At 38.8% G+C, this 12,366-nt stretch overlaps 1 protein-coding gene across 1 annotated transcript in view; it reads left to right on the top strand.

Annotated features, from left to right (window-relative positions):
* Window positions 1-10,914, top strand: part of LOC137377096 (low-density lipoprotein receptor-related protein 5-like) — a 270,969-nt gene extending 260,055 nt beyond the window's left edge. Inside the window, exons 20-23 of the mRNA XM_068046392.1 lie at window positions 307-543; window positions 1,564-1,703; window positions 4,821-4,918; window positions 7,157-10,914. Coding sequence (XP_067902493.1) covers window positions 307-543; window positions 1,564-1,703; window positions 4,821-4,918; window positions 7,157-7,427 — 746 coding nt within the window. The 3' untranslated portion in view covers window positions 7,428-10,914. The remainder of the gene's footprint in view (window positions 1-306; window positions 544-1,563; window positions 1,704-4,820; window positions 4,919-7,156) is intronic.
* Window positions 10,915-12,366: the final 1,452 nt, after the last annotated feature.

The following is a 12,366-nucleotide window of genomic DNA, read 5'->3' as shown; positions in this document are numbered from 1 at the left end:
CATTCCCCCAGTACTGCACTAAAGTGTCAGCCTTGTTTATGTGCTGAAGTTCTGGACTCAGCACTCTCGGGTCTGAATCAGTTCCGATCAATTGAGCCAAGCTGACACTTATCAATTTAAGTTAACATTTTTCATTAATCAGTGTTGCTCGTAAAGCTCTATGACTAGTTGCTACACCCGAAGACCTTCAAATGATATTTTGATATTAATATGTTCTGATTGTAATTGCTATATAAATACTAAATTAACCGATCGAGTTGATTTTGAAATAACTTCTCAGACAGTAATCTGCTTTCTTCCCATCAGAATTAACTAAAACTTCAGTGAATGAGTTCCAGTCTCATAGCAGCGCAATTGGACCTGTCATTGGTATAATACTTTCACTCTTTGTAATGGGCGGTATGTACTTTGTCTGTCAGCGAGTCGTCTGTTGCCGCTACAAGGGACCCAATGGACCTTTTCCGCACGAATATATCAGTGGAGCCCCACATGTTCCACTTAATTTTATTGCTCCCAGCAGTTCCCAGCATGGCACTTTCACTGGTAAGGAGTCCTACAGATTATCCCTGATGTTAATGGCTGATTTTGTTGTTTGCGTTCCATAATGTTAAATGAGGTGCAATTTGCATGTTTCTGAACAATAGTACATATTTATGTGCAAATTAACAAATACCATCTTCAGACTTCCTACAGTATTACAGTATAATTTAAAGAAAAATGACATGTTAAATTGCCAAAATAATACACAAATAATGCCAGCAGCTATCAGTGGGTATGCATGCCTCATATTCTGTTTTATGTATGAATTAATTGATAAGATTTCTTGGCTTGCTTAATGATTTTAAAAAGTCTTTTAAAGCTTCTGGCTTTGACAGTTGAAAAATATTTTAGTATCTTTTTGCTAGCAGGTAACTGGCTGAGTTATGTTTGAAAGGAAAACCATTTAGTCTGGATGTCCAGTAGGATTTTAGAATTGCAAGTAACTTTACTATGTGAGATCATATGTATTTGTTTTATTCTGTATAATTAAACATGTTAATTCCTGTTCTCTCCTGAGTTAATTGATCACAGTTGGGACAGTAATTGGGTGCTATAGAGGGGGAAATCAACCAACCCTTCTGTGACCCATGTGGGAAAACGTGCATGTGTGACAGTCAGGTGAGGACAGCACCAGATATCACTGTGATACTCAATCCCATGGTCAGAACACACTGTCTAGACTCATCTAAAGAGAATGGCCACTTGGGCAAGGTACCAAAGGACTCATGAAACTCATGGAACTGTACCCCAACATATGTCGGTACTTTAAGGAGGGGAAGGATATTGTTACTGCAGTCAAATCTGATGTAACAGTAGAACAAAAGTTATGTTAAGATTCCATTTTGAACAAGGTACATGTTTCATATGATGAGGTAAAATGTTAAAGATTATGTAATAGTTTTGCATACATTTAAAAGAAAGCAATCATTGAAGGTTGGAAGGAAATTGTCAGTATTGACACAGTTCAGATTGTTTTTAGGAATCTTTTGTGCTGATGTTATAACTTTCTCTTGTCCTGTATAGGCATGTCATGTGGCAAATCCATGATCAGCTCCATGAGTCTGATGGGTGGAAGCAACGGGGCCCCACTGTATGATAGAAATCATGTGACCGGGGCCTCTTCCAGTAGTTCATCGAGTACAAAAGGAACCTTCTATCCACAGGTGTGCACTTATCATGTGTTCAGTATTCATGTCAATTATAAGAATGCTCTCAGTAGTTTTGAAAATCGGTTTCTTCTCTCTTAAAGCTACAGTATTCGGCTCATACTTTTATGTGCAGAAATGGAGTTAATTTGTGAACAAAAATTCCCTGTTGATTGAAACAAAGTTCATTTTATTAATATTCCTGCTCAATAAGATTTTGAACATTTAATGCTGGAGTTCTTTTGTGAGTGTACAATGTATATCAGTGGTGATATCCTATTTTGGAGCTCGAGTGCCGTGACATGACAAAAAGGGAACTTAGGTTATTGAATTGCCAGTGCCCCTGCTCCAGGCATGTGTTCCATATATTTTCTTTCTCTTTCTCTCTCCCTGTCCTCTCTTTTTCCTTCTGCTTCTCTCTATCCTCTCTATCTCATTCTCCCTCAACACTCTTAACCTCCCCCTCACCCTCAATTTAGTCAGCCCCTGTCCTTCTCCATCCTTCATGCCTGTTGCTGCTCCCCCTCTCTTATTGATTGAATGGGTTGGGGGACGGCAATCAGCAGGATTTTTACAAATGTCTTGTTTTTAATGTTCCTTTACTTAGAATAGAGAAATTCTCTCTAAACAGCAAATACATTCATTTTGTTGTGAGAAAGATTAATGATAAATGCCACATTTTAAATTACAGGTTTGTGTGATTTCTAACTATCTACCTGTTTCTTTTTTCTTCCTGTTCCCTTAAAGGGGTGTAAGTTTCCACTACATGTTTTTGGTATTATCTTTGCTAAGAAAGTTGTATGTTTGGACAACTGAAAGCTAAAGTGCTTGTTGCTTTTAGCAAAAATGTTGTATTGCATGCCCTTGAATGGAAAGGATTGTGTGGGATATCTATCCACGCTGCCTTCTATTTGTATCTTTTATTGTGCCTTCATATCTCAGTTACTAGGAGGGGTGCAAGATTCAGGCTAGGGTGTCTCGTCTTCAAATATTTCTTCCCTTCCCGCATGGTAGAAACCTACCCTGCTCTGTACCCTACCTGCTGATGATACATTGCTTCATGCTGGCACACAGTTTTTCGTGATATTAAAAGATATCTCCATTAAATCCACAAAAAGCAAAGCTATTGCACTGTCATGTGTCTGAGATCATTAACTTCAGTTAAATAGCAACAGATAGCATTTCTATAGCTTCTTTAACGTAGTAAGACATCCCGAGGTGCTTCATAGGAGCATTATCATACAAAACCTGACATCGAGCTACATAAGGCAATATTAGGGCAGGTGACCAAAAGCTTTGTTAAAGAGGTAGGTTTTGAGGAGCATCTTAAAGGAGCAAGGAAAGGAAGAGAGGCAGAGAGGTTTTAGGGAGGGAATTCCGGAGTTTAGGGTGACGGCAGCTGAAGGCACCATCTCCAATGTTGGATCGATTAAAATCGGGGATGCACAAGAGGCCAGAATTGGAAGATGCAGGTTATCTCAGAGGGTTGTGGGCTGGAGGGGATTACAGAGTTAGGCAAGGGAAAGGCCATATAGGGATTTGAAAACCAGGATGAGAATTTTAAATTGAGGTGTTGCTAAAACAGGAGTCAATGTAGGTCAGCAGGCACAGGGCTAATGGATGAACAGGATTTGGTTCGAGTTAGAATAGGGGCAGCAGAGTTTTGGATGACCTCAAGTTTAGGAACAGTGGAAGATGGGAGGCTGACTAGGAGAGCATTGGAATAGTCAAGTCTAGAGGTAACGAAGGCATGGATGAGGGTTGCAGCAGCAGATGCACTAAGGTGGGGGCAGAGTTGGACGATGTTACGGAGATAGAAATAGGCAGTCTTGGTGATGGCATGGATATGTGATATTAAAATATTTGGGGTGTTGCAGATTTTATTTCTTTATCCTCCCTTCATTGGACCTTGTCTTTTGAAAATCTGACTGTGTCACTAAGAAGCAATATACCACTGGAGGCACAGAGTAGAGGAAGGTTCTCCTGCACTGGAAAAGAAAATGTAAAGATGAGACCCTGGTTTGGTTCCTCTCCTCCTAGTGGCCAAATTCAGTATGCCATCGGCAGAAAGCTTGGCAAAGTTCACATACTCGCAGTCAGCTCGGGAGCAGTAGAAAAGAGTTTCTTAAATCAAAAAATGGATCTGCTAAACAAAATGTGTCAAGTTCAAACTAAGCTTTATACTCTGGTGATTGTAGTAATTCTTCAACACCAAAATAATTATGAGTGATGCTTGATTTGATTGAAGAATTTTGCAAAACAAAGAATACTATACTTCATGGACAGACTTCGGTGATCCTAGAAATAATTTTAGTTGTAGTCTCAACACTGACCCTTAAATTTAATAACAACAATAGCTTGCATTTACATAGCACCTGCAATTTAGAAAATGTTCCATGACACTGTAGAGAGAAGCATGAGGGGACATAAAAAAGGAGCCAAGCCTAAAAAGGAGAGATTATAAGTGATAACCAAAAGCTTGGTCAGAGGTGAGATTAAGGGACGATCTCAAAGGAATAGAGAGGGATAGAAAAGCAGGTGGATTTATGGGGAGAATTCCAGAGATTGGGAGCTATGCAGCCGCCAGTTGTGGGAGGTGGAGGGTAGATGAATATGAGGCCTGATTCCGAGGATTGGAGAGTAAAGGTTAGGGCTGCAGGAAGTTACAAAAATACAATGGTGTAGATTGAGCTGTGGTAGATGGACGATGGACATCCGCTCTGCTCACTTGATGACATTGGTGAGATCCGAGCTGCCAGGGATAGTTGTGCTACTTATAGGAGGTTTACCAGTCAGAAATCCAGCGAGCCTGCCACTACTTAAAGACAACCTACAGCTCTTAAAGGGAAGGTACACTTTTCAAAGGTAGTCAATGGACAGTATGTTACTGAAGCAGCAGGAAACATGAAATTATTTTCTTCATTTTGGTCAATGAGAAAAGCACTGGTTATATGATAAGAACTTCCATTTGAAATTTGTGAAGGAAAATCTGTGTACAGAGTGATGATTTAATTAGGTGATAATTAACCAATTGCTCTGCGCATAAAAACACACAAACACATGAAACATTTAGAAACATTTCAGTCTTTAGAAATAATTTCAAACCTTTTGAATCACTTATGTTTCTTTTAATAGATTTTAAACCCGCCTCCATCCCCAGCCACTGATCGTTCTCTCTATAATACTGAAGTGTGTTACTCCTCCAACAGTCCTTCCACTACCAGGTCTTACAGGTGTGTATAAGGCACATGTTTCTGACTGTTGAAAACCTATTCATTATTAATGGTGGCAAGTACTAAAACTTTTAACAGGTAGAGATGCAGTCAAGTGATGTAATGGCTAAGATGCTAAAGTTCTCAATGCTGAACACAGCATGCAATTTAGAATGTGCTAGTTAAAACCAATGAAAAGATCACATTTTCAGTTTTTGATGAGCACTCCATTAGACATTTGTTTTAACTTCTGCACTTGCAAAGCCTTTCTCCCAGTATTTCTATGTGTCTAGAAACCACCACTTTAGACTAATAAATGTTCCACAGCTAGGTCTCTTGACCTCCAAAACTCTCAGGTTTTTTCACCCTCCCTCTTTTCTTGATGCAGAAACGGCCCAGATTGGATTTGTAACTATTTAGTATGGACCGTTTGATGATTGGAAAGTGTGACCTCACAGGAGGCTATTCTTCTTTGTACTTCTTCCTAAAGGAAAAAATTTCGCTTCTGAATCAGTCCATCTGTCTGCTTTATTTCAGTAACATATCTAATGAAAATTCATCAAAATAAAGTATGACAAATGTCATCATAAATGTATCTGCAGGGATAGAAAGTGAGGCCAAAGCTAAGTTCAGCAGATTGCATGATATAATGTCACACAATTCACAATTAAATAATCAAGTTGATATTACAGATTACTGGGGGAATTAGTGTAACATCGGGCTGAAATTTATATCAGCGACGGGTGAAAACAATGGTGGTCCGCCCACCCGGGCCGCACGTCACAGGTGCAGCGGCTCATTTAAATAGCCAGAGCAGACCGCCACTGCCCCGATAACACGGAGGGGACAGGCTGTCCGTCCCCAGCAGTGGCATAGCTGCCTGTGCGCAGGCGCTGACGCCATTTTTAAAGGGCTTCGAGCCCGTCCGTTCCATTTAAATATTTATGGAAAACAGTTAAATAAATTTATCCTGCTCCTCTTCCACCCTCCCAGTAACCATAGAATCAATTACTTACCCTCTTTCCGCCCCCCTCCAAACACTTACCTTGTCCAACTGACCTTCTCCCCCCACACCACCCCCCCCCCAAAAGTATATAAACTTTACACTATAATGCTTCCCACCATCCCCTACACCAATAATATGACTTTGACCCTGCTCCCCCTCCACTCCCCCACTGAGAAACCTACCTGCTCCCCACTCCCCAGTGTTCCACCTCGGTTCCCCGGACAGGGACCCAAAGGCCACGGGAGTGCCGGCCACCAGCACAAAGATAGCTCTGGGACAGACGGTGGGAGTGTAACGGTAATTAATTTGTTTATTTTAATGGATTTAAATATTTAAATTGGGCTTCCGTCACCGAGCGGCGGGGGAGACCTCTCCACCACTGGCAATTTGGGGCCGGACCTTCCCGGCGTCGAAGCCCATGGTGGGTCTCTCCCAGAGGCATTTTCTGGCCCCCCTCGGCCACCAACCCCGATGTTGTGGGGGGGTGGGGGGGTGGGGTTTGTAAAATTCAGCCCATCATTATATTTTAATGCTGGAAATCTGGTGGATTAATAATGATTTTAAAAGGAACCATATACTAAAATTATACAGTCAAGGAATGCAATACAGGTTTGTGACCATGATTCTCTTTGACTTGCATTTCAATTCTTCAGTATACTCTCACAAGAAGGCAACCTGCAAAGGGCAGCTGCTTCCTCACAAGAAGGAAATGAAAATCAGAGAGCCAACCCGACATGCCTCCCAGCAACTTTAGGGTAGTTTTGGTGGAGGTGTGGCTGCAGTCTGAGATTCCAACCAAGGAAAGCAGTTGTGGTGAGGAGGTGGTAGGAAGGGGGAATAAATGCCTTCAATTTAACCTCATTGGTAGAATTTATTGAATTCTTAATTTAGCCCACAATAGTCTGCTAAATATAAATAAAATGTCTTATGATTATCAGAATAATGCTACCAAGTCTGTATAGTAGTCAAGAAAACTGCATTCACATGATTCTCTCCACCTGCAGATGATGCATGATACAGTACTAGTCATAGGTCTACTGTCATGTCTGTCACTTGCTAACCTGGCGGCTGTTCAGCGGGAGGTGGACCACTTGGATTAGTGTATTACTGAGCAGTCCATATGCATTCAATTTACAATTATAGATATCTTAAGGCAAAAATGTACACCTTAAATCTTGGCATTGGCATGCAGTTTTTGACCATTGAAATGAATGGGAGAGAAACTCAATAATTATTTCTTTTTAATTTTACAGACATTACATTATGCAGAGTGTGGCACCACCTACAACTCCATGCAGTACTGATGTGTGTGATAGTGATTATACCACAAGCCGGTGGAAGAGTCCCAAATACTACGTGGATCTGAACTCCGATTCAGATCCTTACCCACCACCCCCTACCCCTCGAAGTCCATACATGTCAGCAGAAGAGAACTGTGAAAGTTGTCCACCATCACCTTCCACAGAACGAAGCTACTTTCATCTCTGTCCTCCCCCTCCATCTCCCTGTACAGATTCCTCATGACCCTATCAAAAGAAACATTTTTATAATTCTGTACATAGCTTTAAATACAAACAGAGAGAAAGTATATTTTATGAATTAAAAATAACAAATGGGTAGGGTTATCCAAAGGACAGTGTACAGAGAATGTGAGCAGATCGGTAGGGGCAATGGAATTTTGTACAGCTGGAAAGAAAAGTATTTATAACCATCTTTTTTTCTCAAAGTAAATACACCACTTGCATCTTTGTGCCATATGTTTATTATACAGACAAAAAAGAGAAGCAAAAGTATAAAAGTTCACAAATACTGGCACAGGGTTAATGGCTTCAATCTGTGCCATATAATTCTAGTTAGGTGAGACCATATTCGAAATGAAATTACAGGATGCTATATTCACTGGTACTAAATGGAAAATGTTTATTATACTTTTTCTACTTATTTATCAAAATTATATCTGCTGTTCGATAGAGTTTAAATATTTAATTGTTGATATTTCCAATCAGAATGTCATCATGTTCTGTTCTGATAACACACATTATTGAGTTAAGCTCAATACACACAACCCTCAGTGTCAATTATGTGAACTTGGCAGTCTCCAAAATAAACCACTAGCCAAAATTTTTGTATGTATAGTGTCATAGTGCGTTAGCATACTCTCCTTTCATGCCAAGGATCTGTGTTTAGATTCAGCCCAGATCAATGAGATTAAGGTCTGTTATCTTGCTGTTTCTAAGGATACTGTGTAAAATGAATTTAAGCAGTATCAGTCCAGCTCCTAGAGGGTGCAATTTTGCAGTAGAATAATAATCCACAACCTCACCGTAAATTCACACTGTCACTCAGAGGATTCTTGGTACAAGAAATAGTCAGATCACGAAGAGTGCATTTCTGAGGTTGGGATGAAAATATATTGAGCAGAGTAAAAAGATTTTACTCTATACCTGACCTGGGGGTGCTTGACAATGCCTCTAGCTGTTAATGGTTAAAAAATGAACGTTCCATCTTCTTAAAACAGATATTCTTCACTTTATTGAGCACAGGATTCTCCAACAAAAGATTACAGGGCAAAGTTCTAGTTAATTGTTGTGTGATTTGTATTTTAACATTAACTTATTTATCATGGATAATGAAACCAATTTTTTTCATTAGAAATTATTTTAATGTTTGGCTTTTTTTTCTTTGCTTGTATGTACAGAAAGTTGTAGCTATCACTGCTGAAAATCTTTGAAGAGTGCCCATTGTAAATCAGTTAAAGGACTTGCAGACTAATAATAAATAACTAAGATTTTGTTGAATTGCCAAGCTGCCTTATTTATCATTAGCAGGAATGTGCATGCTTGTACCACTAATTTGTTGTGGCAGCATTAAACGTAAGAGTGTTGACCGACTTCCTTTTGATGTCATTGAGGTATGCAGTATCTTTAATTCCAAAAAAGAGCCTTTTATGAAAAGTTGTCACAATACCCATTTACATTTTAAACAGTTGCAATGTTTTCCATTCTTAAAATTTACCTCCTAGCACTATAGAAGTTAAAAGTATATTTTATCTAATTTCATTGCATTATTTATAAAATGCTATTATTCAAAGATTATATGTTTAATTTTCAGCAGCACCACTCTATACAGGAAAAATACTGTTTCTGTTGCAATGACACTAACTTTAGCTATGTAAAGCAAATATTATGCAGAACTTTATGTCCAATCTTTTGTTCTATTGTCTATTATAATAACTGTGGTCATGTTTTAGGTAAAGTCCCATAAAATGTGTAGAATCCAGTTTGCTGTATTTGTATTAAGTGTAAAATTTCTGTCTCTAATTGAATTGTCTAATCATTATAGTAAGGACACTTTATGTCCTTTATTTCAAAATGTGCCTTCCTGGCTTGGAGTGAAATATGAGCATGCTGGTGACCTACCTATCTCCAAAACATTGTATGTTAAAGTAGGGAGACAGACTTCAGGTTGTTCTCCTTTTCAGTTTTAACTTTTCATACTATTCTTAGTGCATAAATGTTTTAAGATCATACTTTAGAGAAATATGAAACCTTGTTGATGTAATTATGTGATCAGCTGATTATGGCAGAATGCTGTTTCATCAGCACATTTTTGTTTCTCATTAATTTTGTTGCACAGTGTATTCAAATCTGCCACATATGCAAGTCAAGTTCCCTAAAAGGCTGAGGCAGAATTGGTATGGATCAAGCAGGTGAAAAACTACATACTTAATTCTTGTATTCTTTGGTCTTATTTTATGTAGCTGCCTCAAGTCTTCTACCAAATTTCAACAATTAATGGTCATCGTTTCTTCATTATCAGTTGACGTTGAATAGTTTACTGACAAATGCCAGATATAACTTGACTTAAGAGATGCTCAGTAATCATGTTTTTAAATGATTAGGGTGTCAAGTTTGGAATCACTATAATCTCAGTCAGATTATGTGAAAGCATCAGTACCAACAATTTGGGAGGGGAAGAGGTGACTATGTTTGCTGTGGAAAAATATTGATTCCCGTGCATGCCTGCGTGCCATCTCTTGTTTGAGCATAGAAAGCCCCTCTCAGTATTGCTGATCTGGGAAAGTTTAATATGGTTAGCTACACAATTATTGGGGGTTTGAATAGTGCCTTACATAAAATTCTTGTACGTGATCAATATAATGGTTTATTGGCGTGTTTGTGAAACAGCATACCATTCAGTGTTTTTGTTAAGGTTATACAATTTATAGAATCATAGGATGGCATTGCATAGAAACAAGCCATTCAGCCCAATAAGTCTGGGACAATGTTTTTTGCACACGAGCCACCTAGTCTAATCCCACTCATGAAATATACCCATTTTATACCATTTAATATTCCCCTTTTTCAAGCAACTATCTAATTCCCTTTTAAAAGAATCCATGGTTTCTGCTTCAGCAACTATTTGTGATAAATCCCAAATTCTAACCATTCAGAAAGTTTTTTCTAAGCATCCCTTTAATTCTTTTCCTCATTAAATATGTCTCATTTTGTTGCGTCCGTTTCCGCTGATTGGCAAATCAATTGCTATTAAACTCATCACAACTCTTCATAAACTTGAAGACCTCTATCGGGTCACCTCTTAAAACAGGAAGTGCTGAAAACACAGCAGATCAGTCAGCAACTGTGGAGATAACAAACAAGTTCATGTAATTTTTCATCAGACCTGAAAAATGAACAATCATTGGAAAAGAATCTGGCTGAGGTGATCTTTATATCGAGCAATGGGAAGAAACATAAAATAAATTCAAGACGTAAGAGAAATAAAATGTGAATTACTGAGGAAGTGGGAGATAAATTGGGTCTGAAATTGGAATGGGAGAAGCTTGCAAAACTGGGTGGAATCCACTGGTCTAAAGAAGAAAAGCAGGCTGGACTCAAGGGTGCAGATTCCTCTATCAGTACTGTGTTCTGACAAAAAGCCTCCACTTCAGGCTTCAGTCTACCTCTATAATAAAAGCAAAATACTGCGGATGCTGGAAATCTGAAACAAAAACAAGAAATGCTGGATTCACTCAGCAGGTCTGGCAGCATCTGTGGAAAGAGAAGCAGAGTTAACGTTTCGGGTCAGTGACCCTTCTTCGGAACAGTTCCGAAGAAGGGTCACTGACCCGAAACGTTAACTCTGCTTCTCTTTCCACAGATGCTGCCAGACCTGCTGAGTGAATCCAGCATTTCTTGTTTTTGTTTCAGTCAACCTCTAATAGGTCCATTGCACATTGTCAGTATTCTCTGTCATTAACTTTCTTCGGTCCAGTGAAAAATCCCTACCTTCCCAAGTCTCTCTTTGTAACTGTAACTTTATACCTGCTATCAACATGCTAGTGAATCTACAATGTATATTTTCCATTGATTTTATGTCCTTCCATAATCGGATGCTCAAAATTATAGAGTATTCAAGCTGTATTCCAAATCTGTTGAATAAGTTCAGAACTACCTCCTTGCCTTTCTATCCTGTTTAACTTTTTATAGCCTTGTCCATATGCACTACCACCTTTTAATGACCAGTGTGTTTGCACACCAATATCATTCTGCTGCCTGACTCCATTTAAAATATTACATTTTAGGGTGTATTTCCTTTTCTAAAGCAAATTTCCAAATTGCTTTACATCACACATTTCTACATTGATCTGCATTCCCTCCTATCTGAGCCTCCCATTAGCCCATCTATGTCACCCTGCAGACTTTCATAATTATTGTCACTATTTACCTTGTATCCCATATGATGTTATCGGCAACTTTTGATACAGTACCTCAAATCCTAAATACAGAATATTTAAATTTAAAATTTCATTGTATGTTCTGTAGGTTAATTAGGTGGTGGTGCATTAGCTTTCTGTTAGAATAAACTTGAACATGGATACTAATAAAAAGAATACTTTATATTCCAAGTTACTTTTGTTACAGTTGCCACCTGTCTCCTCAGTCGAGCATATCTTTCCTTAAATGAAACCCCCCCCCCCCCCCATCAGTCTGCACTGTTACTCTGTAGTTATAATCATTCACCACTCCTCTTCCTGGCTTTTTCCTGTATTACACATAATTCATGTACAACCTTGTATTATCTAGAAAAACCTGCAGATTTTTTCCCATACGCAACACCTTAATTTTGTTTCCGTTATTAAAGCACGTGTCTGTTTAACTGCCCTCTTTCTTGTGTAAGCGCTTAAAATCTATTGATATTATTTGCAGTTGTATTCCAAATTTAAGATCTCAATATCTTAATGTCTGTGCCGCATCATAACTTTGTTTGCTCACTAAATACAGAAGAAATGCCTCCTTATACTGCTGTATAGTTGCTGCTGATGCGGAGGCATCCAATTTGCTTCCCCTCTTTGACCATCATATTAATTTGTTCCAAAGTTATATGTGAATTGTGGCAAATTCTCAATTTCCTATCCTTAGCCAAGTAGAGGAATGGAAGGAGACAAAAGGTTTAACCCACC

This window comes from Heterodontus francisci, chromosome 14, assembly GCF_036365525.1.
Source record: "Heterodontus francisci isolate sHetFra1 chromosome 14, sHetFra1.hap1, whole genome shotgun sequence".
In the NCBI taxonomy this organism is placed as follows: Eukaryota; Metazoa; Chordata; class Chondrichthyes; order Heterodontiformes; family Heterodontidae; genus Heterodontus; species Heterodontus francisci.
The sequence above is the reverse complement of the archived record's forward strand: the minus strand, read 5'-3'. Positions and strand labels throughout refer to the sequence as shown.